The 26,352-nt window shown below is 39.7% G+C and overlaps 2 protein-coding genes and 14 non-coding genes across 18 annotated transcripts; 15 read left to right on the top strand and 1 right to left on the bottom strand.

Annotated features, from left to right (window-relative positions):
• The first annotated feature begins 169 nt into the window (after positions 1 to 169).
• On the top strand, positions 170 to 241 carry trnap-cgg (transfer RNA proline (anticodon CGG)). Its single transcript has one exon. It is a non-coding gene; the product is annotated as a tRNA-Pro (tRNA).
• Positions 242 to 795: 554 nt separating this feature from the next.
• trnal-caa (transfer RNA leucine (anticodon CAA)) lies at positions 796 to 906 on the top strand. The gene is made up of 2 exons: positions 796 to 833; positions 861 to 906. It is a non-coding gene; the product is annotated as a tRNA-Leu (tRNA).
• Positions 907 to 1,189: 283 nt separating this feature from the next.
• trnap-ugg (transfer RNA proline (anticodon UGG)) lies at positions 1,190 to 1,261 on the top strand. Its single transcript has one exon. It is a non-coding gene; the product is annotated as a tRNA-Pro (tRNA).
• Positions 1,262 to 1,522: 261 nt separating this feature from the next.
• Positions 1,523 to 1,594, top strand: trnap-agg (transfer RNA proline (anticodon AGG)). The gene has a single exon. It is a non-coding gene; the product is annotated as a tRNA-Pro (tRNA).
• Positions 1,595 to 2,038: 444 nt separating this feature from the next.
• Positions 2,039 to 2,110, top strand: trnap-cgg (transfer RNA proline (anticodon CGG)). The gene has a single exon. It is a non-coding gene; the product is annotated as a tRNA-Pro (tRNA).
• A 546-nt stretch (positions 2,111 to 2,656) lies between these two features.
• On the top strand, positions 2,657 to 2,767 carry trnal-caa (transfer RNA leucine (anticodon CAA)). Its single transcript has 2 exons — positions 2,657 to 2,694; positions 2,722 to 2,767. It is a non-coding gene; the product is annotated as a tRNA-Leu (tRNA).
• Positions 2,768 to 3,049: 282 nt separating this feature from the next.
• On the top strand, positions 3,050 to 3,121 carry trnap-ugg (transfer RNA proline (anticodon UGG)). Its single transcript has one exon. It is a non-coding gene; the product is annotated as a tRNA-Pro (tRNA).
• A 261-nt stretch (positions 3,122 to 3,382) lies between these two features.
• Positions 3,383 to 3,454, top strand: trnap-agg (transfer RNA proline (anticodon AGG)). Its single transcript has one exon. It is a non-coding gene; the product is annotated as a tRNA-Pro (tRNA).
• A 444-nt stretch (positions 3,455 to 3,898) lies between these two features.
• trnap-cgg (transfer RNA proline (anticodon CGG)) lies at positions 3,899 to 3,970 on the top strand. The gene has a single exon. It is a non-coding gene; the product is annotated as a tRNA-Pro (tRNA).
• Positions 3,971 to 4,524: 554 nt separating this feature from the next.
• Positions 4,525 to 4,635, top strand: trnal-caa (transfer RNA leucine (anticodon CAA)). The gene is made up of 2 exons: positions 4,525 to 4,562; positions 4,590 to 4,635. It is a non-coding gene; the product is annotated as a tRNA-Leu (tRNA).
• Positions 4,636 to 5,434: 799 nt separating this feature from the next.
• trnap-cgg (transfer RNA proline (anticodon CGG)) lies at positions 5,435 to 5,506 on the top strand. The gene has a single exon. It is a non-coding gene; the product is annotated as a tRNA-Pro (tRNA).
• Positions 5,507 to 6,060: 554 nt separating this feature from the next.
• trnal-caa (transfer RNA leucine (anticodon CAA)) lies at positions 6,061 to 6,171 on the top strand. Its single transcript has 2 exons — positions 6,061 to 6,098; positions 6,126 to 6,171. It is a non-coding gene; the product is annotated as a tRNA-Leu (tRNA).
• Positions 6,172 to 6,449: 278 nt separating this feature from the next.
• Positions 6,450 to 6,521, top strand: trnap-ugg (transfer RNA proline (anticodon UGG)). Its single transcript has one exon. It is a non-coding gene; the product is annotated as a tRNA-Pro (tRNA).
• A 261-nt stretch (positions 6,522 to 6,782) lies between these two features.
• On the top strand, positions 6,783 to 6,854 carry trnap-agg (transfer RNA proline (anticodon AGG)). Its single transcript has one exon. It is a non-coding gene; the product is annotated as a tRNA-Pro (tRNA).
• A 3,180-nt stretch (positions 6,855 to 10,034) lies between these two features.
• Positions 10,035 to 13,128, bottom strand: pcnp (PEST proteolytic signal containing nuclear protein). Of its 3 annotated transcripts, XM_028980846.1 has the most exons (6): positions 12,864 to 13,128; positions 12,309 to 12,372; positions 12,035 to 12,188; positions 11,775 to 11,846; positions 11,329 to 11,384; positions 10,035 to 10,419 (listed from the first exon to the last, which is right to left on the bottom strand). In XM_028980846.1, the coding sequence occupies exons 1-6, from the start codon at positions 13,030 to 13,032 to the stop codon at positions 10,314 to 10,316; spliced, it is 621 nt and encodes a 206-aa protein (XP_028836679.1). In that variant the 5' UTR covers positions 13,033 to 13,128; the 3' UTR covers positions 10,035 to 10,313. The 3 variants fall into 3 exon arrangements, with proteins under 3 accessions (XP_028836679.1, XP_028836681.1, XP_028836680.1); XM_028980848.1 differs by lacking the exon at positions 12,309 to 12,372 and having other exon boundaries at positions 12,035 to 12,237; positions 12,864 to 13,093; XM_028980847.1 differs by lacking the exon at positions 12,309 to 12,372 and having other exon boundaries at positions 12,035 to 12,240; positions 12,864 to 13,087.
• A 1,857-nt stretch (positions 13,129 to 14,985) lies between these two features.
• On the top strand, positions 14,986 to 25,657 carry ptpra (protein tyrosine phosphatase receptor type A). Its single transcript, XM_028979514.1, has 23 exons — positions 14,986 to 15,342; positions 17,409 to 17,452; positions 18,125 to 18,212; positions 18,308 to 18,649; positions 18,770 to 18,781; positions 19,099 to 19,183; positions 19,294 to 19,367; positions 19,691 to 19,827; positions 20,406 to 20,496; positions 20,585 to 20,661; positions 20,756 to 20,792; positions 21,639 to 21,736; positions 22,005 to 22,124; positions 22,251 to 22,417; positions 22,511 to 22,646; positions 22,742 to 22,891; positions 22,978 to 23,071; positions 23,336 to 23,412; positions 23,519 to 23,653; positions 23,761 to 23,886; positions 24,036 to 24,187; positions 24,279 to 24,414; positions 24,549 to 25,657. Exons 2-23 carry the CDS (start codon positions 17,432 to 17,434, stop codon positions 24,621 to 24,623), a joined length of 2,430 nt encoding a protein of 809 aa, XP_028835347.1. The 5' UTR covers positions 14,986 to 15,342; positions 17,409 to 17,431; the 3' UTR covers positions 24,624 to 25,657.
• Positions 25,658 to 26,352: the final 695 nt, after the last annotated feature.

Genomic DNA, 26,352 nt, shown 5'->3' with positions numbered 1-26,352 from the left:
TAGCGCTATGGTTGCAAGACGTCCCAGGTTCACAACTTGGTCAAGACCATTTAATAGTTTTTGTTGAGATGATGTTTTTTATTGAATTTCTGGGATTTTTTACAGTCACGCTTTACATTGTTTTCTTTTTTTACATTGACCTATTTGTGTGCATGCATTTGGTACTGTTGGCTTGTTGGTCCAGCGGTATGATTCTCACTTCGGGTGCGAGAGGTCCCGGGTTCAAATCCCGGACAAGCCCAATGACGGCTCTCACCTCCTGTTAACTTCTGATTTGATTTTGTGAAAAAAGGTCATTTTGAATATAAAGTTGAATCTTCAGAGGGGTGCCTCCCATTTTCAAGTGCTATAAATGGATCTGCCAAAGTCTAATCATTGTTTTGTGCTTTACAGTGATCTACAATGAACAGCTTGGATTAATTTTACAGTGTGACTGTTGCTTGCAGGCTCATCAGTCTAGGGTTTTGGTTCTAGCTTAGGCTGTTACAGATCCCCGTTCATATCCTGAACGAGCTTTTTTTGTTGTTGTTTAATTCTTACTATCACTTACTGATCACTTGTCTGGACCCTTTTGTCTTGAGATTTTGACTGTCAATGCCTTGTTGGTCTGGAGCTATGACTCTCGCTTTGGGTACAATAGATCCTGGATTCAAATTTTATACAGGCCTAATCGCACCCTTCAGAGTACACAGTCATTTGACAATATTTGGCTAAACAAGTTATGCAGAACAAAAAGTTCATGCAATTGGTTTAGATTTTGCTATTGAAGCAATGCACGGGTGCAGTTCTAAGGTAGTCAGAATGGCCGAGCGGTCTAAGGCGCCAGACTCAAGGTGAAATTCCTTCCTAGTACTTGGGCTTTCTGGTCTCCATATGGAGGCGTGGGTTCAAATCCCACTTCTGACATGCTCTGTTTTTACTCCAATAATGTAAACAGAAAAATGTCTTGAGCAGTCAGAGCCGCTTTGTGGATTTTGCCAGTCTATGCCTAAATCTACATGTGTTAAAGTGACAAAGACTACTTCATCAATGATCTGATGTCATCTTCAAAAATTGAATCTATCGTTATCTAAGATTTACAGACTTTGGTAAAGTGCACGTTATAGTCAGTTTATAGAATGCACCTTTGTCTTTTTTTTTTTTTTTTCAGTATGTCTAGAGCTTATAAGTGAATAAATTTTTAATACTTGGCTCCTTGGTCTAGGGGTATGATTCTCGCTTTGGGTGCGAGAGGTCCCGGGTTCAAATCCTGGACGAGCCCTGTTAAAAGTTCTAATTGCTAAATTTGTTGGTTGAATTCCTGGTGTTATCTACTGCCGCTCTTTATATTGCCTTTGACCTATCATTCTGCACATTTTGGGTGCCGATGGCTTGTTGATGTAACAGTATAATTCCTTCTTAGGTTGCGAAAGGTTTTTAAAACTTTTAAAAATTCAGCCAAATTCTTTCCATCATTATGTGCTTTAAGGCGATCTACATAGACCGTTATGGATTATTTTTACAGTATGAACATCTTCGTCATGGCTCGTTGGTCTAGGGGTATGATTCTCGCTTAGGGTGCGAGAGGTCCCGGGTTCAAATCCCGGACGAGCCCTGTTAAAAGTTCTAACAGTGTTGAATACCTTTTACCACTAATACTTTCTAGTGCAACTCGAATCATTTTTTTGAACCGTGTTGTCTTAAGATTTTGTTTGTTAATGCCTTGTTGGTGTGGGGCTATGGTTCTCGCTTTGGGTGCAACAGGTCCTCTCTTTTATTGTCAAAATAATGGACACGACTAAGTCATACGTTTTCAGTTCTGACGTCGTTATGGGTGCGTTTATCTACTACTCCTACTTCAAAAAGGATGTAGCACTTAGATTATTGGTCTAGCGCTATGGTTGCAAGAGGTCCCAGGTTCACAACTTGGTCAAGACCATTTAATAGTTTTTGTTGAGATGATGTTTTTTATTGAATTTCTGGGATTTTTTACAGTCACGCTTTACATTGTTTTCTTTTTTTACATTGACCTATTTGTGTGCATGCATTTGGTACTGTTGGCTTGTTGGTCTAGAGGTATGATTCTCGCTTCGGGTGCGAGAGGTCCCGGGTTCAAATCCCGGACAAGCCCAATGACGGCTCTCACCTCCTGTTAACTTCTGATTTGATTTTGTGAAAAAAGGTCATTTTGAATATAAAGTTGAATCTTCAGAGGGGTGCCTCCCATTTTCAAGTGCTATAAATGGATCTGCCAAAGTCTAGTCATTGTTTTGTGCTTTACAGTGATCTACAATGAACAGCTTGGATTAATTTTACAGTGTGACTGTTGCTTGCAGGCTCATCAGTCTAGGGTTTTGGTTCTAGCTTAGGCTGTTACAGATCCCCGTTCATATCCTGAACGAGCTTTTTTTGTTGTTGTTTAATTCTTACTATCACTTACTGATCACTTGTCTGGACCCTTTTGTCTTGAGATTTTGACTGTCAATGCCTTGTTGGTCTGGAGCTATGACTCTCGCTTTGGGTACAATAGATCCTGGATTCAAATTTTATACAGGCCTAATCGCACCCTTCAGAGTACACAGTCATTTGACAATATTTGGCTAAACAAGTTATTCAGAACAAAAAGTTCATGCAATTGGTTTAGATTTTACTATTGCACAGGTGCAGTTCTAAGGTAGTCAGAATGGCCGAGCGGTCTAAGGCGCCAGACTCAAGGTGAAATTCCTTCCTAGTACTTGGGCTTTCTGGTCTCCATATGGAGGCGTGGGTTCAAATCCCACTTCTGACATGCTCTGTTTTTACTCCAATAATGTAAACAGAAAAATGTCTTGAGCAGTCAGAGCCGCTTTGTGGATTTTGCCAGTCTATGCCTAAATCTACATGTGTTAAAGTGACAAAGACTACTTCATCAATGATCTGATGTCATCTTCAAAGATTGAATCTATCGTTATCTAAGATTTACAGACTTTGGTAAAGTGCACGTTATAGTCAGTTTATAGAATGCACCTTTGTCTTTTTTTTTTTTTTTCAGTATGTCTAGAGCTTATAAGTGAATAAATTGTTAATACTTGGCTCCTTGGTCTAGGGGTATGATTCTCGCTTTGGGTGCGAGAGGTCCCGGGTTCAAATCCCGGACGAGCCCTGTTAAAAGTTCTTATTGCTAAATGTTTTGGTTGAATTCCTGGTGTTATCTACTGCCGCTCTTTATATTGCCTTTGACCTATCATTCTGCACATTTTGGGTGCCGATGGCTTGTTGATGTAACAGTATAATTCCTTCTTAGGTTGCGAAAGGTTTTTAAAACTTTTAAAAATTCAGCCAAATTCTTTCCATCATTATGTGCTTTAAGGCGATCTACATAGACCGTTATGGATTATTTTTACAGTATGAACATCTTCGTCATGGCTCGTTGGTCTAGGGGTATGATTCTCGCTTAGGGTGCGAGAGGTCCCGGGTTCAAATCCCGGACGAGCCCTGTTAAAAGTTCTAACAGTGTTGAATACCTTTTACCACTAATACTTTCTAGTGCAACTCGAATCATTTGTTTGAACCGTGTTGTCTTAAGATTTTGTTTGTTAATGCCTTGTTGGTGTGGGGCTATGGTTCTCGCTTTGGGTGCAACAGGTCCTGCCTTTTATTGTCAAAATAATGGACACGACTAAGTCATACGTTTTCAGTTCTGACGTCGTTATGGGTGCGTTTATCTACTACTCCTACTTCAAAAAGGATGTAGCACTTAGATTATTGGTCTAGCGCTATGGTTGCAAGAGGTCCCAGGTTCACAACTTGGTCAAGACCATTTAATAGTTTTTGTTGAGTTGATGTTTTTTATTGAATTTCTGGGATTTTTTACAGTCACGCTTTACATTGTTTTCTTTTTTTACATTGACCTATTTGTGTGCATGCATTTGGTACTGTTGGCTTGTTGGTCTAGAGGTATGATTCTCGCTTCGGGTGCGAGAGGTCCCGGGTTCAAATCCCGGACAAGCCCAATGACTGCTCTCACCTCCTGTTAACTTCTGATTTGATTTTGTGAAAAAAGGTCATTTTGAATATAAAGTTGAATCTTCAGAGGGGTGCCTCCCATTTTCAAGTGCTATAAATGGATCTGCCAAAGTCTAGTCATTGTTTTGTGCTTTACAGTGATCTACAATGAACAGCTTGGATTAATTTTACAGTGTGACTGTTGCTTGCAGGCTCATCAGTCTAGGGTTTTGGTTCTAGCTTAGGCTGTTACAGATCCCCGTTCATATCCTGAACGAGCTTTTTTTGTTGTTGTTTAATTCTTACTATCACTTACTGATCACTTGTCCGGACCCTTTTGTCTTGAGATTTTGACTGTCAATGCCTTGTTGGTCTGGAGCTATGACTCTCGCTTTGGGTACAATAGATCCTGGATTCAAATTTTATACAGGCCTAATCGCACCCTTCAGAGTACACAGTCATTTGACAATATTTGGCTAAACAAGTTATTCAGAACAAAAAGTTCATGCAATTGGTTTAGATTTTACTATTGAAGCAATGCACGGGTGCAGTTCTAAGGTAGTCAGAATGGCCGAGCGGTCTAAGGCGCCAGACTCAAGGTGAAATTCCTTCCTAGTACTTGGGCTTTCTGGTCTCCATATGGAGGCGTGGGTTCAAATCCCACTTCTGACATGCTCTGCTTTTACTCCAATAATGTAAACAGAAAAATGTCTTGAGCAGTCAGAGCCGCTTTGTGGATTTTGCCAATCTATGCCTAAATCTACATGTGTTAAAGTGACAAAGACTACTTCATCAATGATCTGATGTCATCTTCAAAGATTGAATCTATCGTTATCTAAGATTTACAGACTTTGGTAAAGTGCACGTTATAGTCAGTTTATAGAATGCACCTTTGTCTTTTTTTATTTTTTTCAGTATGTCTAGAGCTTATAAGTGAATAAATTGTTAATACTTGGCTCCCTGGTCTAGGGGTATGATTCTCACTTTGGGTGCTGAGAGGTCCTGGGTTCAAATCCCAGACGAGCCCTGTTAAAAGTTCTAACAGTGTTGAATACCTTTTACCACTAATACTTTCTAGTGCAACTCGAATCATTTGTTTGAACCGTGTTGTCTTAAGATTTTGTTTTTTAATGCCTTGTTGGTGTCGGGCTATGGTTCTCGCTTTGGGTGCAACAGGTCCTGCCTTTTATTGTCAAAATAATGGACACGACTAAGTCATACGTTTTCAGTTCCGACGTTGTTATGGGTGCGTTTATCTACTACTCCTACTTCAAAAAGGATGTAGCACTTAGATTATTGGTCTAGCGCTATGGTTGCAAGACGTCCCAGGTTCACAACTTGGTCAAGACCATTTAATAGTTTTGGTTGAGTTGATGTTTTTTATTGAATTTCTGGGTTTTTTTACAGTCACGCTTTACATTGTTTTCTTTTTTTACATTGACCTATTTGTGTGCATGCATTTGGTGCTGTTGGCTTGTTGGTCTAGAGGTATGATTCTCGCTTCGGGTGCGAGAGGTCCCGGGTTCAAATCCCGGACAAGCCCAATGACTGCTCTCACCTCCTGTTAACTTCTGATTTGATTTTGTGAAAAAGGTCATTTTGACTATAAAGTTGAATCTTCAGAGGGGTGCCTCCCATTTTCAAGTGCTATAAATGGATCTGCCAAAGTCTAGTCATTGTTTTGTGCTTTACAGTGATCTACAATGAACAGCTTGGATTAATTTTACAGTGTGACTGTTGCTTGCAGGCTCATCAGTCTAGGGTTTTGGTTCTAGCTTAGGCTGTTACAGATCCCCGTTCATATCCTGAACGAGCTTTTTTTGTTGTTGTTTAATTCTTACTATCACTTACTGATCACTTGTCCGGACCCTTTTGTCTTGAGATTTTGACTGTCAATGCCTTGTTGGTCTGGAGCTATGACTCTCGCTTTGGGTACAATAGATCCTGGATTCAAATTTTATACAGGCCTAATCGCACCCTTCAGAGTACACAGTCATTTGACAATATTTGGCTAAACAAGTTATTCAGAACAAAAAATTCATTGCAATTGGTTTAGATTTTACTATTGAAGCAATTCACTGGTGCAGTTCTATGGTAGTCAGAATGGCCGAGCGGTGTAAGGCGCCAGACTCAAGGTGAAATTCCTTCCTAGTACTTGGGCTTTCTGGTCTCCATATGGAGGCGTGGGTTCAAATCCCACTTCTGACATGCTCTGTTTTTGCTCCAATAATGTAAACAGAAAAATGTCTTGAGCAGTCAGAGCCGCTTTGTGGATTTTTGCCAGTCTATGCCTAAATCTACATGTGTTAAAGTGACAAAGACTACTTCATCAATGATCTGATGTCATCTTCAAAGATTGAATCTATCGTTATCTAAGATTTACAGACTTTGGTAAAGTGCACGTTATAGTCAGTTTATAGAATGCACCTTTGTCTTTTTTTTTTCAGTATGTCTAGAGCTTATAAGTGAATAAATTGTTAATACTTGGCACCTTGGTCTAGGGGTATGATTCTCGCTTTGGGTGCGAGAGGTCCCGGGTTCAAATCCCAGACGAGCCCTGTTAAAAGTTCTTATTGCTAAATGTTTTGGTTGAATTCCTGGTGTTATCTAGTGCCGCTCTTTATATTGCCTTTGACCTATCATTCTGCACATTTTGGGTGCCGATGGCTTGTTGATGTAACAGTATAATTCCTTCTTTGGTTGCGAAAGGTTTTTAAAACTTTTAAAAATTCAGCCAAATTCTTTCCATCATTATGTGCTTTAAGGCGATCAACATAGACCGTTATGGATTATTTTTACAGTATGAACATCTTTGTCATGGCACGTTGGTCTAGGGGTATGATTCTCGCTTAGGGTGCAAGAGGTCCCGGGTTCAAATCCCGGACGAGCCCTGTTAAAAGTTCTAACAGTGTTGAATACCTTTTACCACTAATACTTTCTAGTGCAACTCGAATCATTTGTTTGAACCGTGTTGTCTTAAGATTTTGTTTGTTAATGCCTTGTTGGTGTGGGGCTATGGTTCTCGCTTTGGGTGCAACAGGTCCTGCCTTTTATTGTCAAAATAATGGACATGACTAAGTCATACGTTTTCAGTTCCGACGTTGTTAAAGGTGCATTTATCTACTACTCCTACTTCAAAAAGGATGTAGCACTTAGATTATTGGTCTAGCGCTATGGTTGCAAGAGGTCCCAGGTTCACAACTTGGTCAAGACCATTTAATAGTTTTGGTTGAGTTGATGTTTTTTATTGAATTTCTGGGTTTTTTTACAGTCACGCTTTACATTGTTTTCTTTTTTTACATTGACCTATTTGTGTGCTTGCGTTTGGTACTGTTGGCTTGTTGGTCTAGAGGTATGATTCTCGCTTTTGTCTTGAGACTTTGACTGTCAATGCCTTGTTGGTGTGAGCTATGACTCTCGCTTTGGGTACAATAGGTCCTGGATTCAAATTTTTTACAGGCCTAATCGCACCCTTCAGAGTACAGTCATTTGACAATATTTGGCTAAACAGGTTATTCAGAACAAAAAGTTTCAGTGGTCTAGGGGTATTCTGTTCAGATTAGATGCAAGATGTCTCAAGTTCAATCACGTAAACCAAGAATTCTTATTCCTCTAGAGACCATGCAATTGGTTTAGATTTTACTATTGAAGCAATACACATGTGCAGTTTTAAGGTAGTCAGAAGGCGCCAGACTCAAGGTGAAATTCCTTCCTAGTACTTCTGACATGCTCTGATTTTACTCCTATAGACAGAGTCAGAGAAATGTTTTGAGCAGTCAGAACAGCTGCGAAGATCTTGCCTCTCTATGCCTAAAACTACAAGTGACAAAGACTACCTCATCAATGATTTGATGTCATCTGCAAAGTTTGATTTTACACAGGGTTTATTTCATTTTACAGTGATGTCAATTTACATGCAAGGTGCACCCACATCCTTTCTGGTCCTAAGTTGCTCCAGGGGGACTGTCCCTGACCAACTACTGATTGTCTGAATAAGCGTGTCTGATAAATGCTGTAAATGTAATGGACCAGGTATTGGACAGTATTGTTGCCTTTGCCAAGGCCTACTTGGATGACATATGGTAGCAGCGCTTGGCAGACCTGGGTGAGGTGCTGTGGTGTCTGCATCAGCCGATCAGCATGTGCCTTGGCGTAGAGGAATGTACGTTACTTTGGGCATGTTTTGATGGGTTGGGTGTTCCGCCCAAGGGACAAGGTGGAAGCGCCCCAGGACTGTCCAGGGCCACAGACCAAGAAGGTGGTGCACCTCTTATGGACCTGACCTGGATCCAACCAGGTTCAGTGGGAGGAGGTACAGGAGCAGGCATTAAAGGATCTTAAGTGGGTTTTGCTCTGTGGATTGTTGCCTCTGGTGCTGGGCTGCTGCCAAACTCATGCAAACGTTGTCAAGAGTTATTGACTGTTTCAGATGCGCAGGCCACATTCTGTGAGAACACTTGAAATTCATCTGCAACGCAATTATTCCCACCACTAACGGTTGCTGCCACCACCTTTCTTTTTTATAATCACACCATTAAAATAAGCACACCAGCGATGTAGAAAAATGGCATAGCTTTATTAATCAGAATGGCCGAGCGGTCAAGGTGCTTTCTCGTCTCCCTATGGAGGCGTGGGTTCAAATCCCACTTCTGAAATGCTGTGTTTTCAGGCAGCGGTGGCCTAGCAGTTAAGGAAGTGGCCCAGTAATCAGAAGGTTGCAGGTTTGAATCCTGATTTGCCAAGGTGCCACTGAGCAAAGCACCGTCCCCACACGCTGCTCTCCGGTTGCCTGTCATGAATGCCCACCAAGGGAGATGGGTTAAATGCAGAGGACACATTTCACTGTGTGCACGGTGTGCTGTGCTGCTGTGTATCACTTCACTTTATAATCAAAATCAGTCGCTATTTTTCCCACTGACAAAACTAATCGCAGTGAGAGTGGGTGAACACACTTCACTTCAGCACAATTAATAAAAACAGGTGAGCACACTCGCAGTGCCCCCAAACACTTGCACCCGCAATCAGCCTTCACTATGTGATGTCCCAAGTGAAAGTGAAAGTTAAGTGATTGTCATTCTGAAATACAGAACACAGTGCACACAACTAAATGTGTCCTCTGTACTCAACCATCACCCTTAGTGAGCAATAAATACAGATAAAGAATAAGTCATTGGTTACAATTGCAATCTTCCTCCTTCGCACTTGAGCTTACATGCAGCTGCTCTATTTCCTTCTTCGACAGACAGACTGATCCCTTTTAACTGGAAAGTCACATTTAATGCAATTATTCATGTCTTTTCCTTGATGAACACCTGTACATAAACCCCAAAAAGACTGGTCTGAAGAATTAAGTGTGAGTGAGTTTGCCAAAACAGTTTAATTTGTCCACTGTGACCTGTGGAATTCATTAGCTACAACATTTATTTCTTATATAGGCCAAAATCGCATTCACTGTGTCTCAATGGGCTTGCATCGTTGTAAAAGCCAGTTCTTAAAACATGTGGCTTATTGCTGGAATTTACAATAATTTTTTCTCCCACTGTACTCACGTTGGCTCAGATGAAGACCGCTAGTGAAAAAACGTATAAAATTAGGGACCGAATGTGTGCAGTAAGATTTAGTAAGAGGAGGCTACACTATTCAGTCATGTACCATAGTGAGATGCCGACCAAAAGAGGAAAAAAAAAAAAAAAGATATTTTTGACTGGTGTATATGTTTTTGAAAATGCTAATCTAGCATTACCAGGATATTGGAGTATTGTTGTCTTTATTTTGTAAAATGTGCTACAATTTTACTTTTGAAAGGGTGTCAGAAAAAAAAACAATTCTACAAAGATTGCAAGGCATTTCTTTTCTAATAAAGTTGTACTTTAAAGAACAAAATGGTGGGAAAGGTCCAAACTTGCAAATAAGAAAAAGTAGTATTTGGATGCTACTGTAAATCAGTTCATCAAAATAATTACTTACATTTATTCCAGGTCATATAAAATTAGTTAAAGTAAATTGGCATGAAGGGCTGCTCTTTATTAGGTAGACATTAATCATTTAAAAAAAAAAACATACATCATAAATTCATACTGATGACTTTTATTAGATGCCACCATTGATATTCCAAACAGAACACGGCATAACATGTCATCAAAAACCACGAGGGACAGGATACTGCTAGATGCTTGTTGACAGCAGCAGTGTAATCAAAGCAAAAGCAAGTTCTATAACAATCTCTTTTATAATATGCTACAAGTCCATTGTGCACCCTGCCCATCCAGTAGTCCCATTATCTATGTACATTTTTTTTTCCCCACACCAAACAAGTTTATTTTGTGATCTTGGAGGCAATTCGAGATTTTCTAGTCCGCCTGGGACTTCAGTTTACGTTCCCAAAGCTTCTGATGGTCAGAAAATCCCTGCTTCCCTTTGTTAAAAGAATTCGGCCCTGCTGAGGTAGGAGTCTCCCTGTGAACAATCAGAACAATTAGAAACAAAATTAAAACACATGAAATAAGCAAAGCAGAGGGAGCCACAGATTTAAATGGATGTATATTCAGAAAAATGTAGTATAAAGACATATATGTATTGTGTCAGACATTAAAACTGATGGGATGTTTAATGAATACAAATTGCATGTGTGAATGATGACTGCGCACAAACACCACAAAGCCTGGCTGTGGGGGACGTCCTGACAATACGACTCACTGTAACTCATTACCTAAAACACTCCGAATTACAGTAGTGTAAACAGTTATACAGTACAGTAGTTTCCTGAACTGCAAAGGTTTCACTGAGGTGCCACTACATGCAAGGTACCATTCCCACACACTGCGTCCCGGGTGCCTTTCATGGACGCCCACTGCTCACCAAGGGTGATGGGTTGAATGCAGAGGATATATTGAAGTGAAAATGAAGTGACAGTGAAGTGACCATTGGTGAGCAGTGGGCAGCAATGAAAGGCGCCCGGGGAGCAGTGTGTGGAGACAAAACTCTGGCCAACCATGTTGTGTGCACCATGTGCTATGTTATAAATAACTTTCACTTAAAGTTGCAAATAATATGGTAGTCCTTTAAAAGAAATGCGATAAGTAACGTATTCGTGTAAACAAAACATTTGGGAATATAATTTATTTTTATTTTCGCCTTCAAAGCATTTTCGATATCTCCTTATTTTCAGAATAAGTTCACGTTATGTTACGACAGTTACCAACATGAATTTCAGGTCAGTGTCCGATGAGTGTGATAAAACAATGAAAACAAAAATGAAAGTTGTTCACTGCAAAATCACAGTTAAAAGCAGTATTGATACTGGACAGATAAATACTGTATGTACTCAGATGTGTGGCTGTGTAAATGAGACAGTGTTGTGGTTACCTGCCAATGTTCTTCATTCTCATCTTGGCCTCAGGAGGCATTTCCTCAGGTTCACTCTGAAGGACCATTCAAAAACATATAAATAAATAAATCTGTCAATTAACTGACATAATATGAACTCCAAATGATTAAAAAACAAACAAAAAAAAAAAATCGCATATGCAGAATTATTGGAGATCATTTGTACATATTGTTATTGCAAAAATAGAGAAGCAGCCAACAGCATGATAATGTTTTCATTAACATTTATGACATTTAGCAGACATCCTTATCCAGAGCGATATTACAAGCAGTAGTTAGAGGGAGCAACTTGAGGTTAAGTCTCTTGTTGAACCTGTGACTTTGTGGTCTACTGGTTCACAGGCAAGGCACCCATTAATCTACTATCATAATGTTCAATTAAATACATTCTTTTCTGGTGCAATTTATGATCAGGCTGGACTCACGTCATCATCCTCATTGAACACTGATGCAGTGGATTTCTTCACTGTCACTGCTGGGGTTGGTTCTTTAGGTTTCTGTAATGAAATAAAAAACAGTAATGTTTGCATTGTTTATAGCTAGAGGGTATGCTACAGATTTCAAGGGAAGCACTATGGAGCAGCTGCAAATAGAAAATGAACACCTTGTAGCACAACCTGCATGTCTGCTTATCAAATTCACATTTACTGATCATTCATGAGTAGCACCTAAACACAGCACTTACACTGGCACCTAGTTTGATGGAGATAGTGGCAGGCTTTTTTGAAGGTGGGGCTGAATCCAGGGAAAATCCAGGTTTGGCAGCTTTAGGATGTGCAAGCTGCGCCCTGGACTCATCCCGAGCAGGCCGTTTCCCCAGACTTCCCCCCACAGCGGTGCTGGAAGAGACAGTCTTATTTTTCACACTGCCTCCCACTTCTTCAGGCCCTGCTGGAGGTGAAACAACTTACCAAGGTGAGCAACTGCTGCCCAAGAGACCGGGGATAAGCTATAGTTACCTGGGAAACGTTTTTTCCAGGAGAACCCACTCAGAAGAGCTGCTGATGATAATACCTTCACAAGCTAAAGTATTCATGCACCATAATAATTAATGTCTAGTATTAACACTAAATTGCTCCACACTGATTTTATATCAAAACCTGCAAATACATTTGTAGAGTTTAAAATGTTTTGTAGAGTAAGTACTAATACCAACACACAGAAACCAGCAAACTAACATTATTACATATGTGATTTTATGTTGAATACCACTAACAACTATTATTAAGCCTACAAATTTAACCAGCTAACTTGTTTGAGCAAGATTTTTCTTGCGCTAAGTAAAATCCAGTCGTTCTTAAATAATACTACAGGTTTGCATGCATTGCGTTTATATTTTCTTATGCAGCTAATCCTTGCCTAAGGACCCAAGCTAACGAAAAGCTAGTGCTAGCTACACATTCAGGACAGAGGTACACCACAGTAACGAGGCAAGTTGCAAAGCTAATTCATTTAAAACGTCACGCAAACATCACTAAAACTACGTATCAAAAAACGGTAGGTACTAATTTCACCTCCTTGTTCCGTAAGACTCTTCGAAGTGTGTTTCTTTTCTGCCATTTTCGATGACGTTATCTTGAGCGTCTGCACGGACGTGACTTCCTCGTCTTTTTGTTGGAATACACGGTACATCGGCACGCTGCTGCGCCCCCTGTGGCTAAGATTAAAACTACACAACAACATGCGAGCACAAATTTGACAAAAGTAACCAATCCGCAGTTCAACCTGGACAAACTATGTGATACAGTGTCATTATAATAACTGTGTTGTACGCTTGAGTCATTTTTTTAAATCATTGACTATATATCGGTTTGAGCAAATAAAACTTTTAATTTGCATGCATCGGACATGCAGTATATCTTTCTGGTGGGACCCATGTGATAAAGTACCCATATCTTTAAATTCATGCATAATTCCGTTCTCACTCCAGTTCTTTTTGCGTCTGACGATATTTTCAGAAAAATTTGAACAAAGAATTATTTAACAAATGTTGTCATTTTTGTCTACATCCAGCGATATAAGAGTCAAGATTTAATAATATCTATTGTCAGCTCAGACACATACAAATACAAAGAGCAAACACTGTAACACAACACAAGATTATAAAAATTAGATATGCCTGGGCAAATTAGAATGAGAAAATAAGACTGTGAAACTGCAGTGCAACATCAACAACAAAATTAAACCTTGCAATAGAAAAATTTGCAAGATACTGTCTGAAAGTTGAGTCATGGCAACTGGACTTTCTTTCTTTAATGTAGAGACGTTTCATTCTGCATCCACATAACTTTAAACTTTGTCAAATCTGTGGATGCAGAATGAAACGTCTCTACATTAAAGAAAGTCCAGTTGCCATGACTCAACTTCCAAACAAATTCACCTGGATGAATGAGAATCTTCACAGATTTAACAAGATACTGCAGCAACAATTTTTCCAATTATTTCTAAATGGATGGGGTTCTTTATATGCTTGAATAACCTACTGATATAAAAATATATGATATAATTATGCCTTAACTTACAAAACGTTCAACGTCAAAACAGAAACATAGGGATTAAGTCCATAGCAGTTGCTCTATAACATTTACTCTCTTTTGTTTGGTGAGAATTTGAAAGGTAACTTTTTCTATTTTTGTTAAATAACATCAGCAGCCAGAACTGCAGCTCATTGCATCAAATTCTTGTTAATAATGATGCATGCTGTTACAATAACCAGGCAGGCCTCCATCTGGACTTGAGGGCAGCTGAGGAAAAATATCAACACATACAGTACAGACCAAAAGTTTGGACACACCTTCTCGTTCAATGTGTTTTCTTTATTTTCATGACCATTTACATTGGTAGATTCTCACTGAAGGCATCAAAACTATGAATGAACACATGTGGAGTTATGTACTTATGAATGCCAAGAGTGTGCAAAGCAGTAATCAGAGCAAAGGGCGGCTATTTTGAAGAAACTAGAATATAAAACAGGTTTTCAGTTATTTCACCTTTTTTTGTTAAGTATATAACTCCACATGTGTTCATTCATAGTTTTGATGCCTTCAGTGAGAATCTACCAGTGTAAATGGTCATGAAAATAAAGAAAACACATTGAATGAGAAGGTGTGTCCAAACTTTTGACCCGTACATTATATTGCAAGTAGCTATCAAGTAATTAAAAGCCTTATAACAATTGTAATTGTAATACCTCTCTATTCAAGGATGGCACCTGAGACCCCCAGACGCGTTTTTGTTTGCTTTTACGATGCTGTTCGTTGTATTTAATAGGTAAGAGTCTGTCCACTGGTGCCACTAATACTGTGTGTGTGTGTGTGTGTGTGTGTGTGTGTGTGTGTGTGTGTGTGTGTGTGTGTGTGTATATATATATATATATATATATATATATATATATATTTTTTTTTTTTTTTTTTTTTTTTTTTTTTTTTTTTAAATACATCTGCTTGTGTCGGGCTGCTCCACGGCTCGCTAGAACCGTTCCTCGCAGCCGTTCTCGGTGCGCCAGGAGGCGCTCCGGCGGACTTCCTACGCGCCTTCCGCCCCTCGTCCCAGCCCGTCGCCAGATGTCAGGCTGGGCCACGGCGGGAGAGCCGGAGGAGGAGGGGCCTGGCCTGGGAATTCGCTACTTCCCATTCCAAGTGCAGACACAACATGGCGGATTAGGAGAAGAGGCCTGCGCGCTCGGATACAAACTCAGCATGGTCCCTTTAACAGCGTCGAAACACGCGTGTCGCGACTGAAGGGCCCCGGGAAAGGGACCGATTTCACACGCTCAGGACATCTCGGGGGGAGGAGAGGAAAATGTCGCCGGACATGTAAAATTGTGCGTGAGCACGATCCGTCACCCCCTCCGGAGCGTCTCGACTGTCCGGGATCGGCGCAGCCGCCCAGCCCGTAAACACCGCCCGGATCCCGCGGCGCGGAGCGCGGGGCCGGGGACGACTTCCACGCGGGATTCGCCACCAACGCCGGCGGTTCGGGAAGGAGCGGCCGGTGGGTACAAGTTCGGCCGAAGTTTCTTTCTTTTTGATTTGGTTTTCTTTCCTTTTCTCGCCCCCGCTGCGGCCGAGCCAGCGGAAGGCCGTGTGACAGAATGTGGACAGTGGCGGCGGGATTCGGGTCATCTCCGGAGCGTGGAGCTGGGAGGGAGGGCACGCTTGTGTAAGAACGGGATGCGCGTATCTCCTCCTTTCTTCCACCCCCCCCCACCCTCCGGTTATTAAAAATGTCCCGAATAAAAACGCCACTGGAAGCGTGTTTGATCAGCGCTTTGTTGCTCCCGCCGCGCCGTGTCTGGAGGGCGGGGAAGCGGGGAGCCGATTGCGGGCGTCGGTGGGGTGGGGCCGGGCCGGGCCGGGTCGGGAGGCGGGGGTGATTGGACAGGAACTGGGTCGTCAGAATGTGAACAGATGCACCAAACCCGCGTCCGGGTGCTGCGTGAAGTAACAGTCCGCAGGAGCCATGTGGCTCAGCCCCTGACCTCCCCCGAGCAGCAGTCCCAGCTCTCAACAACACTCTTCCAGCCTCATGCACCTGATAACACGTCGACCTTCCGGCACATCTCTGCTCATTTTGCACACACTTGTCTCGTCTTGTACGTCCAACATTCCACTTACCAGCATCCTGCATGATGTTGTCCAGTTATGTCCTGCTCGTTGTACAGAAAACTTTAACTTATAGAGGTCTGTACAGTATTTCAAGTTTTATGATTTTATGTGTGAAACATTGCTTTGAAGTAATGTTGTACTGACAATAAACCGATGTTGAACCTTGTGAAAAGTGAAATTTCCATGCGCATCATCCTGATGTTTAACTACGCCACCGTGAAGCGAACTCCTTTTCACCATCCTGAGTATTGGTACGCCCTTATGTGTGTTAGGATGCAAATTGTTGCCTGGGCGTTTGCCTCAGTTGCCTTAGTGTTTTAGGGACATTCTTATAGGCTAAGTGAGGTGATGCAGCTCGGTGGATGACCAATTTTCGGATTCTTAAAGGGATTGAGATCATGTTGCTGGAGGACATTGTCCTTCTTGTTCTTCAGGTATTCCGAAGTTGCTCGGGTCGAGTTGTTGGGACTGTTGTCTTACTAAAAGCCTTCTTGAAACATGCCTGTACATTTGAGCGCTCCTGCATCATTTTAGTTGTTTTGTTGCCGTTTTTAAACTGATTAAAAGATGCTGAGCAGCATGATGCCGCACGATGCCACTATTCTGAAGAACGAGCAGGAAGGGTGTCGCTGTTGTGAAATATCTCACTGTCATGAGATGACCGGGTTTGTAATGATGGGTAGTCTTATTAGTTCAAATTGCAAAGGGAGGATAATTATTTCTATATATATATATATATTTTTTTTTTTTAAGGTTCAGGCATTTCTTTTAAATGTTCGTGTTTTTGAAATGCTCTAAAATTGACAATCCTAGCATTCCTGTTTTTAAATAATAATATCAGTTGATTAGATCTTTCTAATGAATGTTCATGTTTTGCAATGTGGCCTGTACGGCCGGAATGCTGTGTTCTGGCTAATGTGACACGAACAGGCTGGCTAGTTGTACTTAGTAATGTTGGAACCATGACTGATATAAACGCTTCAGGGAAGCGACTCGAAGATAAAGTACAGTTTGGCCTGATTACACTCAGAAAGGCAGGGAAGGAATAAATATCACGAGTTCATTTTGGCAATAACAGTACTTTCATATCATCCACTGCAAAGCAATATCATTGTACAACAGGCAATTGTCTGAACCCATTTGTGACAAATAGGCTGGAAAAGCATGCAGAGGAGTTGAAGAATGCAAACTTTTAAACAATTTAGATGAACTTTAATTCTTTTGACATACTTTGCCTTTTTGGTTCTTATCACACATTTTCCTTTTTGGGTGAAATATAAATGTAATTCGAACCTGAACATATGACTTTGGAAACAAAGCACAAAATGTTTAAATGTATTAATGCAATAACTACATGAACTGCATGCACGGATTGAGAGGCTGGGCCTACTGATGGAGACGTTAAATGGTTTAAAAAAAATCAAACAATATTCTGTGTGTTTCTTTCCACAGGAACATGTGCAAATGAGGGAAGGATGCTAGCTGTGTTCTTTCAGGTGAATTTATTATTATTATTATTTTTGTTATATGGAGCTTTAAATCTGTAATAAATACTGTCGTTATTTGACATGTTTAGCCACCACATTGTTATTTTTTTTGTAATGCAGAGTAGTTTTTATTTACATATTTATTTAAAGAGAAAATCATTTGATTGAGTGCTGATTTGGGGGAATTTTTTTAGTACAGGTCTGAATCTGTAATGAACTTGAATGGTGCAGGGTCACAGTGGTCCTGCTCTGTCTTGAGTTTTTTTTTTTTTTTGTACCACAAGTTCTAATTAAGTATTAAATCAAACATGAGGTCAAATTCATGCCGCTATAATAACAAAAAAAGTCTCATGGGTGCAGTGTAAATAATATTTCAGTGTAAATATGAATATTTCTGTTATCGGTTTTCTTGAAATTGCTTAGAACTGCTGAGTCTGGTTGCAATTATAAGTAACTTGTTTGTAATTTGAAGAACATTAAAGATGATTATGTTTGTGTGGGTCCCCAACTAGGAAAGGCATATCTATGCTTTGCCATTGTTACATGGTCACTAGTTTTATTTTCTGGACAGATAAAAATGGTACATATCTTCTAGACACATAATAATTCACACTGTGTCTCATTTCAGATGTGAAATAAAACAAATTCTTGACCCCTGTTTTTTTTCCCCTTCATCATTAGGGCAGAATGGGTCTGTACCCCCTGCTCCTGCTGTGTAGTGTGGCCCTAAAGGGCCTGACCTCTGGCCAAATGTCTCCTGTTCCCTCAAGTAAGGGTCACCTGGGTTCTATAAAAAATTCTGAATGTTTTTTTGATGCCCCAATATGTCAGTGTCTGACGTCTTATTGTGCTTCATTCTTACAGGCCCTCCCTCCATTCCCACATTGGCCCCTACTGTACCACCCACAGCTCCAAATGACACTCTGCTTCAGACCACAACAACAAGAGTTTTAACTTCAAATGGACCAGGGACAACTGTAGTCACCAATGCTCCTCATGTGATTCCCACACAATCCCAACAAGCTTATTCCACCACCCCATCCATGCTCCCCACCACCTTCACCACTGTTTCCCAGGTTGATGTCAATGTGACCACACACAGTGATGACTTTACACCAACACCTGGGGAAACTACATCTGCGTTTGACATCACCACTGAGTCAGTGGATGACATGTTTTCACCATCACAGCCCAACACTACCCCAGGTATGGCAGGGACTGGTGAAAGCAGCAATGTCTTAATGAGAAAGCTGATAAATCATTGTTTTGTAGTGGATGATTGCTGGAATATCTTGCTAATAATTTGAAATATCTTCACTTTTTTAGGAGGAGATGAAGGTAAGACTTATTTTTTGTACAACGTTAAATATTGCTTCAACGTTAACGTGAAGACACTTGTGATGTCTGTACATTTTTTAAAAACAATACAGAAACCAGCTGTAGCTGCCAACCCACAATGCATTTCAGTTGCTGCTAATCACATGAGGGACATGTCCTCAGTCATTTAGTTTGCCTCAATGTTAAAGTTTCAAGATTTATTGCAAGTGTTCACACGTTAACCTTGACTGCACTAACTGTAAGTTATTCCGATCCCCCTTGTTGCACAATCTTCAGGTTTTTTGTGTATTTATATATTGTTCTTTTTTTATTTCCAGATGACATGCCTATCATTGCAGTGATGATTGCTCTGTCATGCCTTTTAGTCATTGTTTTTATCATCATCGTTCTGTATATGCTCAGGTCAGTCACTTTTACATACAGAACAGTGAGTGGGTTGGTGGTTTGTGGAATGTGGATTGTGAAACAACATTGTTGGTGTGCATATGGCTAATACTTCAATGTTTTTACAGGTTTAAAAAATATAAACAAGCTGGTAGCCATTCCAACTCTTTCAGGCTGACCAATGGCAGGGCAGATGACACGGGTAGGAACTTAATTTTACAGTAGACTGACTTGTGCATCTGCTGTTGATTATGCCACATTAATGTTATTTTCTTGATTAAAACAGATTTAAACACAATGCGGAATATGTACAGTTATCCACAGAAATGCTCTGATATTATCTGTGCTTTATTTGAACTGCATTGACACAAAATATGTCTGATTTGTAGAAAATGAAAAAGCCTAGCGAAAGCATGAGTCTGTGTAATGTTGTGGTTTGATTTGACATGCATTGTTGCATTTATTGGTTGTATAAGTGTTTCTAACATGCATATTTGTAAACAATTTTCTGGGTTTGTGTTTCAGAACTTCAGAGTGTGCCACTATTGGCACGTTCTCCCAGTACAAATAGGAAGTACCCGCCTATTCTGGTAGACAAGCTGGAGGAAGAAATGAACCGCCGCACAGCAGATGATAATAAACTCTTCCGGGAAGAATTCAATGTAGGTTGCATATCTGGATTTGTAATGTTTCCTCTGTATGTAGATTAAATCTTTAAGTTGATTAATCACTGTCACTTAATTTAACATATTTATGGAAAAATGATAATGTACAGTTGTGGTTTTGGGTATTTTTTTGTCTTAGCATCTAAAATGTACCTCTTAGATGTAAACAGCAGTGTTGACTTCCCAATTTGCCCTAAACATAAAGATCACAGTGAGGTACAATACGTACTACTACCATTTGCTCTTTCACTTAGACCTAGCTACACATTAAAATAGTAGCTTACACCTTTTACTTGATTAATTTATTTGCAATGGTGCTGATTAAAGGAAATTACATTTTAATGCTGAACCAACTGAAATTAACCTTATTTTACAGTAATGGTAACTTTTAAATTAAAATGAAATAATCTAAATTATAGATTTCTATAAATTAATGCTTCAAGCATCATCTTATATTGATTATGTCATCCAATTGGACTCAAAAATACTTTTTATAGCTTTGTAGAATTTTATTACATGGAAGAATATTTGGTTCTTGGTTTGTTCATACTCTCACTCTCTGCGTTTATGTGCAGGCTTTGCCTGTGTGTCCCATTCAGGCATCATGTGATGCAGCCTCTAAAGAAGAAAACAAGGAAAAGAACAGATATGTCAACATTTTACCATGTGAGATTTTAATTATTATGCTTAAGTAATCTACATGATTTCACATATCCCGTCATCTCATTACTGCTCTTCACACTGTGCCTTTTAGATGATCACTCCAGAGTGCACCTTAGTCTGCTAGAGGGAGTGCCAGATTCTGACTTCATCAATGCCTCCTACATAAATGTGAGTATAATATCCCTTTTCTGATTGGCTGCCATCTAATCTCTGGCATTTATTTATTTGGTCATGTCTCACCTGCACTTTTCTGTATTACCAGGGTTATCAAGAGAAAAATAAATTCATTGCTGCGCAAGGTGAGGGGTTCACACTGACCAGAATTTTTTTTCCCTGTTATTAACTGATACTTTAGTCATCTGCACAGGACTTTTTGCATTTGGCAACATTGAAACTATTGAAAAATCATTAGTTAAAAATCATTGTTAAACAACACAGTATTGTTAGCAGGAATAAGCCCTTTAACAAGTTAGTGGTTTGGGTGCACACTGGATTTTTCAAGATGTGGATGAGCCTCGGAACTTTGAAAATATTTTCCACTAGATGTGATAAGCACTTGTGTCTTGTTTAGAGATCACCTATTATGAAAATTTCACTTTGTGAGATTATTTAACATAATATGAGTTGCCTTAGCCGGTCTATGGTCCTGCAGTGGCTAGAAATGGTGATATGTATAAAGCGTGCTTTGGCCATTCTGCTTCGCCGTTCGGAGAGCGATTACTCAGACTGTCGGATCATCATAAGGAGAAAAGTTACCTCTCCTTTCTCATGCTTTGTTTGCTTGGTGATTGGATGTGAAAATGAGCACAAATGTGCGTTAAAAATGCTGACACAACTAACTGTTTGCATCAAATAGGAAGTGTTGACGACATAATTTCCGTGTATGCCCGCTCATTTCTATAGGCTGCTCTCCTCCTCGTCCTGCCTCTCTCCTCATTTGCATTTAAGGCTACACACACCAAAACGCTGCGTCCTGGGGAAATCTCATTGCGTGGCTGTAATTCTGCACAACGGCTGAAATTCAGAAAGAGAAATATAGTATTAAGGGACTACTAAGAAAAATAATCACAATACAGGACCTTTAGGTCTTTGTAATAATGTTGCGTTTGACTGTATTATATATATTGTTACTATGCACTTTTTAGGGCCAAAAGAGGAGACAGTAAATGACTTCTGGAGAATGATCTGGGAGCAGAACACAGCTACCATCGTCATGGTAACCAATCTGAAGGAAAGGAAAGAGGTAAAAAAAAAATGTTTTATCGAGACAATATTTTTCTATAACATTAGCATTCATGTATACCATAGTATAGTGCTAATGTTTATTCCAAATGTAAATGTTTCTAGTATTAATGTTTGAAACATGTTTTGTAGTTATTTCAAGTCATCCATGTTATTAAATGCTGTGGTAGTGCTCGGAGAATATGGTGGTTTTTGAATGGATGTGTTAGTTGCTAATTTATCATAGCACCAAGAATGTCGTGGTCTCAAAGGTGACCTGTACTTTTCAGTCTAAGTGTGCTCAGTACTGGCCCGACCAGGGCTGCTGGACCTATGGGAATATTCGTGTGTCAGTCGAAGACATGATGGTTCTTGTGGACTACACCATTCGCAAGTTCTGCATTCAGCAGGTACAAATGGCCTACTTTCATGCTTCATGTTTCAGTATTTTGAAATGTAAGTTGTAACATGAGTGTTTAACAGGGTGAATGTTTCATTAGCATGCGGAAATTAATCTAATTTAACTCTTTCCACAGGTAGGGGACATGTCTGGCAAGAAATCTCAGCGGCTGGTCACTCAGTTTCATTTCACCAGCTGGCCGGATTTTGGCGTTCCCTTCACACCTATTGGAATGCTGAAGTTCCTAAAGAAAGTGAAGAACTGTAATCCCCAGTATGCTGGTCCCATAGTTGTTCACTGCAGGTATAAATAGCATTTGTACTTTCACACTATATATATATATACAGTGAAAATGAGTGTGTGTTAGATTTCTCTCACCTCTATCTCTCTTCTCAGTGCTGGGGTTGGGCGAACAGGCACCTTCATAGTGATTGACGCCATGTTGGACATGATGGCAGCTGAAAGGAAGGTGGATGTCTTTGGCTTTGTGACTCGCATCCGAGCCCAGCGTTGTCAAATGGTCCAGACTGATGTGAGTCAAACAACTCTGATGCATGGTTACAATGGATTACATCAAACAATATTGCAAGCATTGTGCTTCCTCTACCCCTCTCCTTCTCTCCACAGATGCAGTATGTATTTATTTTTCAAGCCTTGCTAGAGCACTACCTGTTTGGAGACACTGAGCTAGAGGTGACATCTCTGGAGACTCATATGAGCAAACTCTATAGTCCCTCACCTGGCTCAGGCTGTGGGGGTTTGGAGGCCGAGTTTAAGGTATAACAGTCCCTTTCACTCTTTCTACCAATAATTGTTACAGCTCTGTCATTCAATAAAATCTCTTGCCTTCCTGCTTTTCACAGAAGCTCATATCTATAAAAATTCAAAATGACAAAATGAGAACAGGTAACCTGCCTGCCAACATGAAGAAGAACAGAGTCCTGCAGATCATCCCATGTGAGTGTCCAATGTCCATAATGGAAATGGAAAGTCTGCCTCAAACTGATGCACTTTGCAATTCCTATAGATTTTTAAGAATACATTTTCCTGTATAGCCTTGAGCCTAGCTCATTTTGCACATGTCATATTGTTTGCAAGTTAATATATTATTCATATATGTACATCTTTCTTTCTTCTTTTTCCAATTTAAAAAAACGAAATCCTGAGAGAACGTGCTTTGGTGTCTTTTTCAAATTCTTAAATTTATTTATATCCTTTTAGATGAGTTCAACAGAGTGATTATTCCTGTCAAAAGAGGTGAAGAGAACACAGATTATGTCAACGCCTCTTTTATCGATGTAAGTTTTAAGCAAATCTAAATTCTTCTGTATAATTATATATTGTACTACAAAAAAAAGTGTTATTGCTATATTAAATAAAACTATTTTTGATTGGTTTTGGTAGGGTTATAGGCAGAAGGACACATACATAGCCAGCCAGGGACCTCTGCAACACACAACTGAGGACTTCTGGAGGATGATCTGGGAGTGGAGAAGCTGCTCCATTGTCATGCTCACCGAGTTGGAAGAACGAGGCCAGGTTTGTGAATACTCAGTTACTGATACCTTCCACCCGCCTGTATGGTTTTTGAACGCCGCTTTTGTATCGTCTCTACTCATCCATTCTTGTCTGCCTTTTCTGTTTAGGAGAAATGTGCGCAGTACTGGCCTAGTGATGGAGTGATGGCATATGGTGACATATCCATTGAACTGAAAAAGGAAGAGGAGAGCGAAAGCTACACCATTCGAGACCTGCTAGTCACTAACAACAGAGTGGGTGCAACTGTGTTGAATTGTACAAAAATATGCCATGTGTGAACACTGCTAAAAGTTCATTCTAAAACTTTAGGTCTTTAGTTAGCACACACATTTGGGAAATTGATTATTCATTTGTAAATCTCACTCCAAAATATCTGTCACAGGAAAATAAATCTCGAATTGTGAGGCAGTTTCATTTTCATGGTTGGCCTGAGGTTGGTATGCCTTCTGATGGAAAAGGCATGATTAATATCATTGCTGCAGTTCAGAAGCAACAGCAGCAATCTGGCAACCACCCCATTACAGTGCACTGCAGGTATTCCCAGATACACGCTTTACATACTCTGTGATCATTGCTGAAGTGAGCTGTCCCTTTATTTTAAATTGTGTTGACCTTTGTTTCAAAGTGCCGGAGCAGGCCGGACGGGGACATTCTGTGCCCTGAGCACAGTTCTGGAGAGGGTGAAAGCCGAAGGCATTCTGGATGTGTTCCAAACAGTGAAGAGCTTGCGACTGCAAAGGCCCCACATGGTGCAGACACTGGTATGCCCACATATGACCATGAGAAAAAAAGATATAATTTTATCCATCTTATTCTATTCTAATGTTTTTGAAAACATTTTATGGCTCATTGGAAAGAATTCTTAATTTTTTTAATTTCTTCTTTTCTTTTGCAGGAGCAGTACGAATTCTGCTACAAAGTGGTCCAGGAGTACATTGATGCATTTTCTGACTATGCCAATTTCAAGTAGGAACATCAACAAGTGGGCAGTTGCACAATTATACACAGAGTAACTCGGCTTCGTGTGCAAAAGTGATTATGGAAAAGGGAACAGAAACATTGGAACTGGACAAATGCAAGTGATGAGCAGAGTGAATAAGAAGAATAAGAGATGCATTCTTGAATATTTTGTAATATTGCTCTTGTTAATGTCCCTTTGTCAGATTTTCTTAATGTCCGTACCATATTCCAGCTCTGTCACATTTTGGTTCTAGAAGCAGTTAGGCTCCAGCCTTAGTGTGACATTTATACTGATGTTTACTTGCTGTATTTCTGTGTGAGATTGGGTGTGTGGTGGTGCTACAGAAACAGGGGTGGGGGAGGACTTTTTTTTTTTTTTTCATCACTTGTGCATTGACTAACAGAAAGCTTTACATGTGAGCTGTATGTAAAAGCTGAAAGGGATAGTTTACGCTAAAATCTCAATTCAGCCATTATCTGCTCATTCATTTTGCCAGAGGAAAGTCATCTTTTCTGGAGATTGTTGTGGCCTGTTCAACAAATCCACAGCAAAGTGTTCCCGGTTCAGTACTCTCCAACCATACATCTTAATGTACGATCTTACCTTTCTCAGCATTATATAGCCAGAACAGTGCAGCACTATGGCTTTTTGTCATTCCTTAATAAACATGTCATAGGTGGCCAATAAGCTATATTTTCCATTAAGTTATATATTTAAGCTAGGTTTGAACTAGACTAATGAAACCGTGCATTTTGTTTTGTGCACTACTTTGGTTATGAGAGAGAAAGAAAATCTTTCTGTTGGCATGGTTGTGATAATGAACAAGCTTTTATTTTTATGCTTAACAATCCCTTTAATAAAAAAAAAAAAAAGAAAACACAACCTCTTGTACGCACATACAGATATAGACATTCACTCTTCAATGATTCTGCTGCCTTTTTTGTGCAGGAGTATTTTGCTATATATGACTCCCCAGACAGAACACTGAGAGAAACTTTAAAAGGGATGGTTTTACACGACCCTCTTTTCAAACCAGATTTAAATGTGATACTGCTTTTTTTTTTTTTTTTTTTTTTTTTTGAAATTTGTTTATAATGTTACTTTTTTTTTTTTTTTTTTTTTCTTGGTCGATTTTATACATTAGACTGAAATGGAGACTCTGTTACTGTTTTAATTGACATTTTATACATTTTAATCAAAAATTACGAATGAATTCAGTAATTATGAAAAAGTGCACCTTTTTGGTATGATTGTACATGAACATAGATGGTGTTTCACTGATTGTCCATGTCTTGTCTTTGACCGTGTGTTGTGCTTTGCATCTGTAGCCTTTATTCTCATTGACCATTGAGATTTCAGAATGTCTCAGAAGAACATTGTTTGTTTTTTTTTTTTGTTTTTTTTCATTGAAGCATCTGTACCAAAATGTATAGCGCCACTTATTGCCAGATGGTGATGTCAATCTACCCCTTAAAGAAGCTCTTTTTTTCTGTTAAGTTCCTAATTTTGTGAATTAAGATGTCATTGATAAAGGCAGTGAAAGTGGCTTTGCTATTAAAAAAGATTGGTATGAAAGAAATACAAGCTCTATAGACACATTGTCCATTTAACCCAAAAAAGAAAAATGATGCAGATTATTTTTCATCACTTCATTGTTGCCCATGATTTTGTACACCACAGGAATGTGTTTTTATGTGCTATACAAACCACCATTCCTTAAAAATTATAATATTTTTGT

Source organism: Denticeps clupeoides, chromosome 5 (genome assembly GCF_900700375.1).
Source record: "Denticeps clupeoides chromosome 5, fDenClu1.1, whole genome shotgun sequence".
NCBI lineage: Eukaryota > Metazoa > Chordata > Actinopteri > Clupeiformes > Denticipitidae > Denticeps > Denticeps clupeoides.
The sequence above is the reverse complement of the archived record's forward strand: the minus strand, read 5'-3'. Positions and strand labels throughout refer to the sequence as shown.

Excerpts from the sequence above, each read along its gene's own strand:
- pcnp (XM_028980846.1), bottom strand. The coding sequence starts at position 13,032 with ATGTTGTTGTGTAGTTTTAATCTTAGCCACAGGGGGCGCAGCAGCGTG. Across the intron at positions 11,847-12,034 it reads CCATCAAACTAGGTGCCAGT|AAACCTAAAGAACCAACCCC; the intron begins GTAAGTGCTGTG and ends ATTTCATTACAG. Across the intron at positions 11,385-11,774 it reads TGTTCAATGAGGATGATGAC|AGTGAACCTGAGGAAATGCC; the intron begins GTGAGTCCAGCC and ends ATGGTCCTTCAG.
- ptpra (XM_028979514.1), top strand. The coding sequence starts at position 17,432 with ATGCTAGCTGTGTTCTTTCAG. Across the intron at positions 22,418-22,510 it reads CCCATAGTTGTTCACTGCAG|TGCTGGGGTTGGGCGAACAG; the intron begins GTATAAATAGCA and ends CTCTCTTCTCAG. Across the intron at positions 23,654-23,760 it reads AGTTGGAAGAACGAGGCCAG|GAGAAATGTGCGCAGTACTG; the intron begins GTTTGTGAATAC and ends TTTTCTGTTTAG.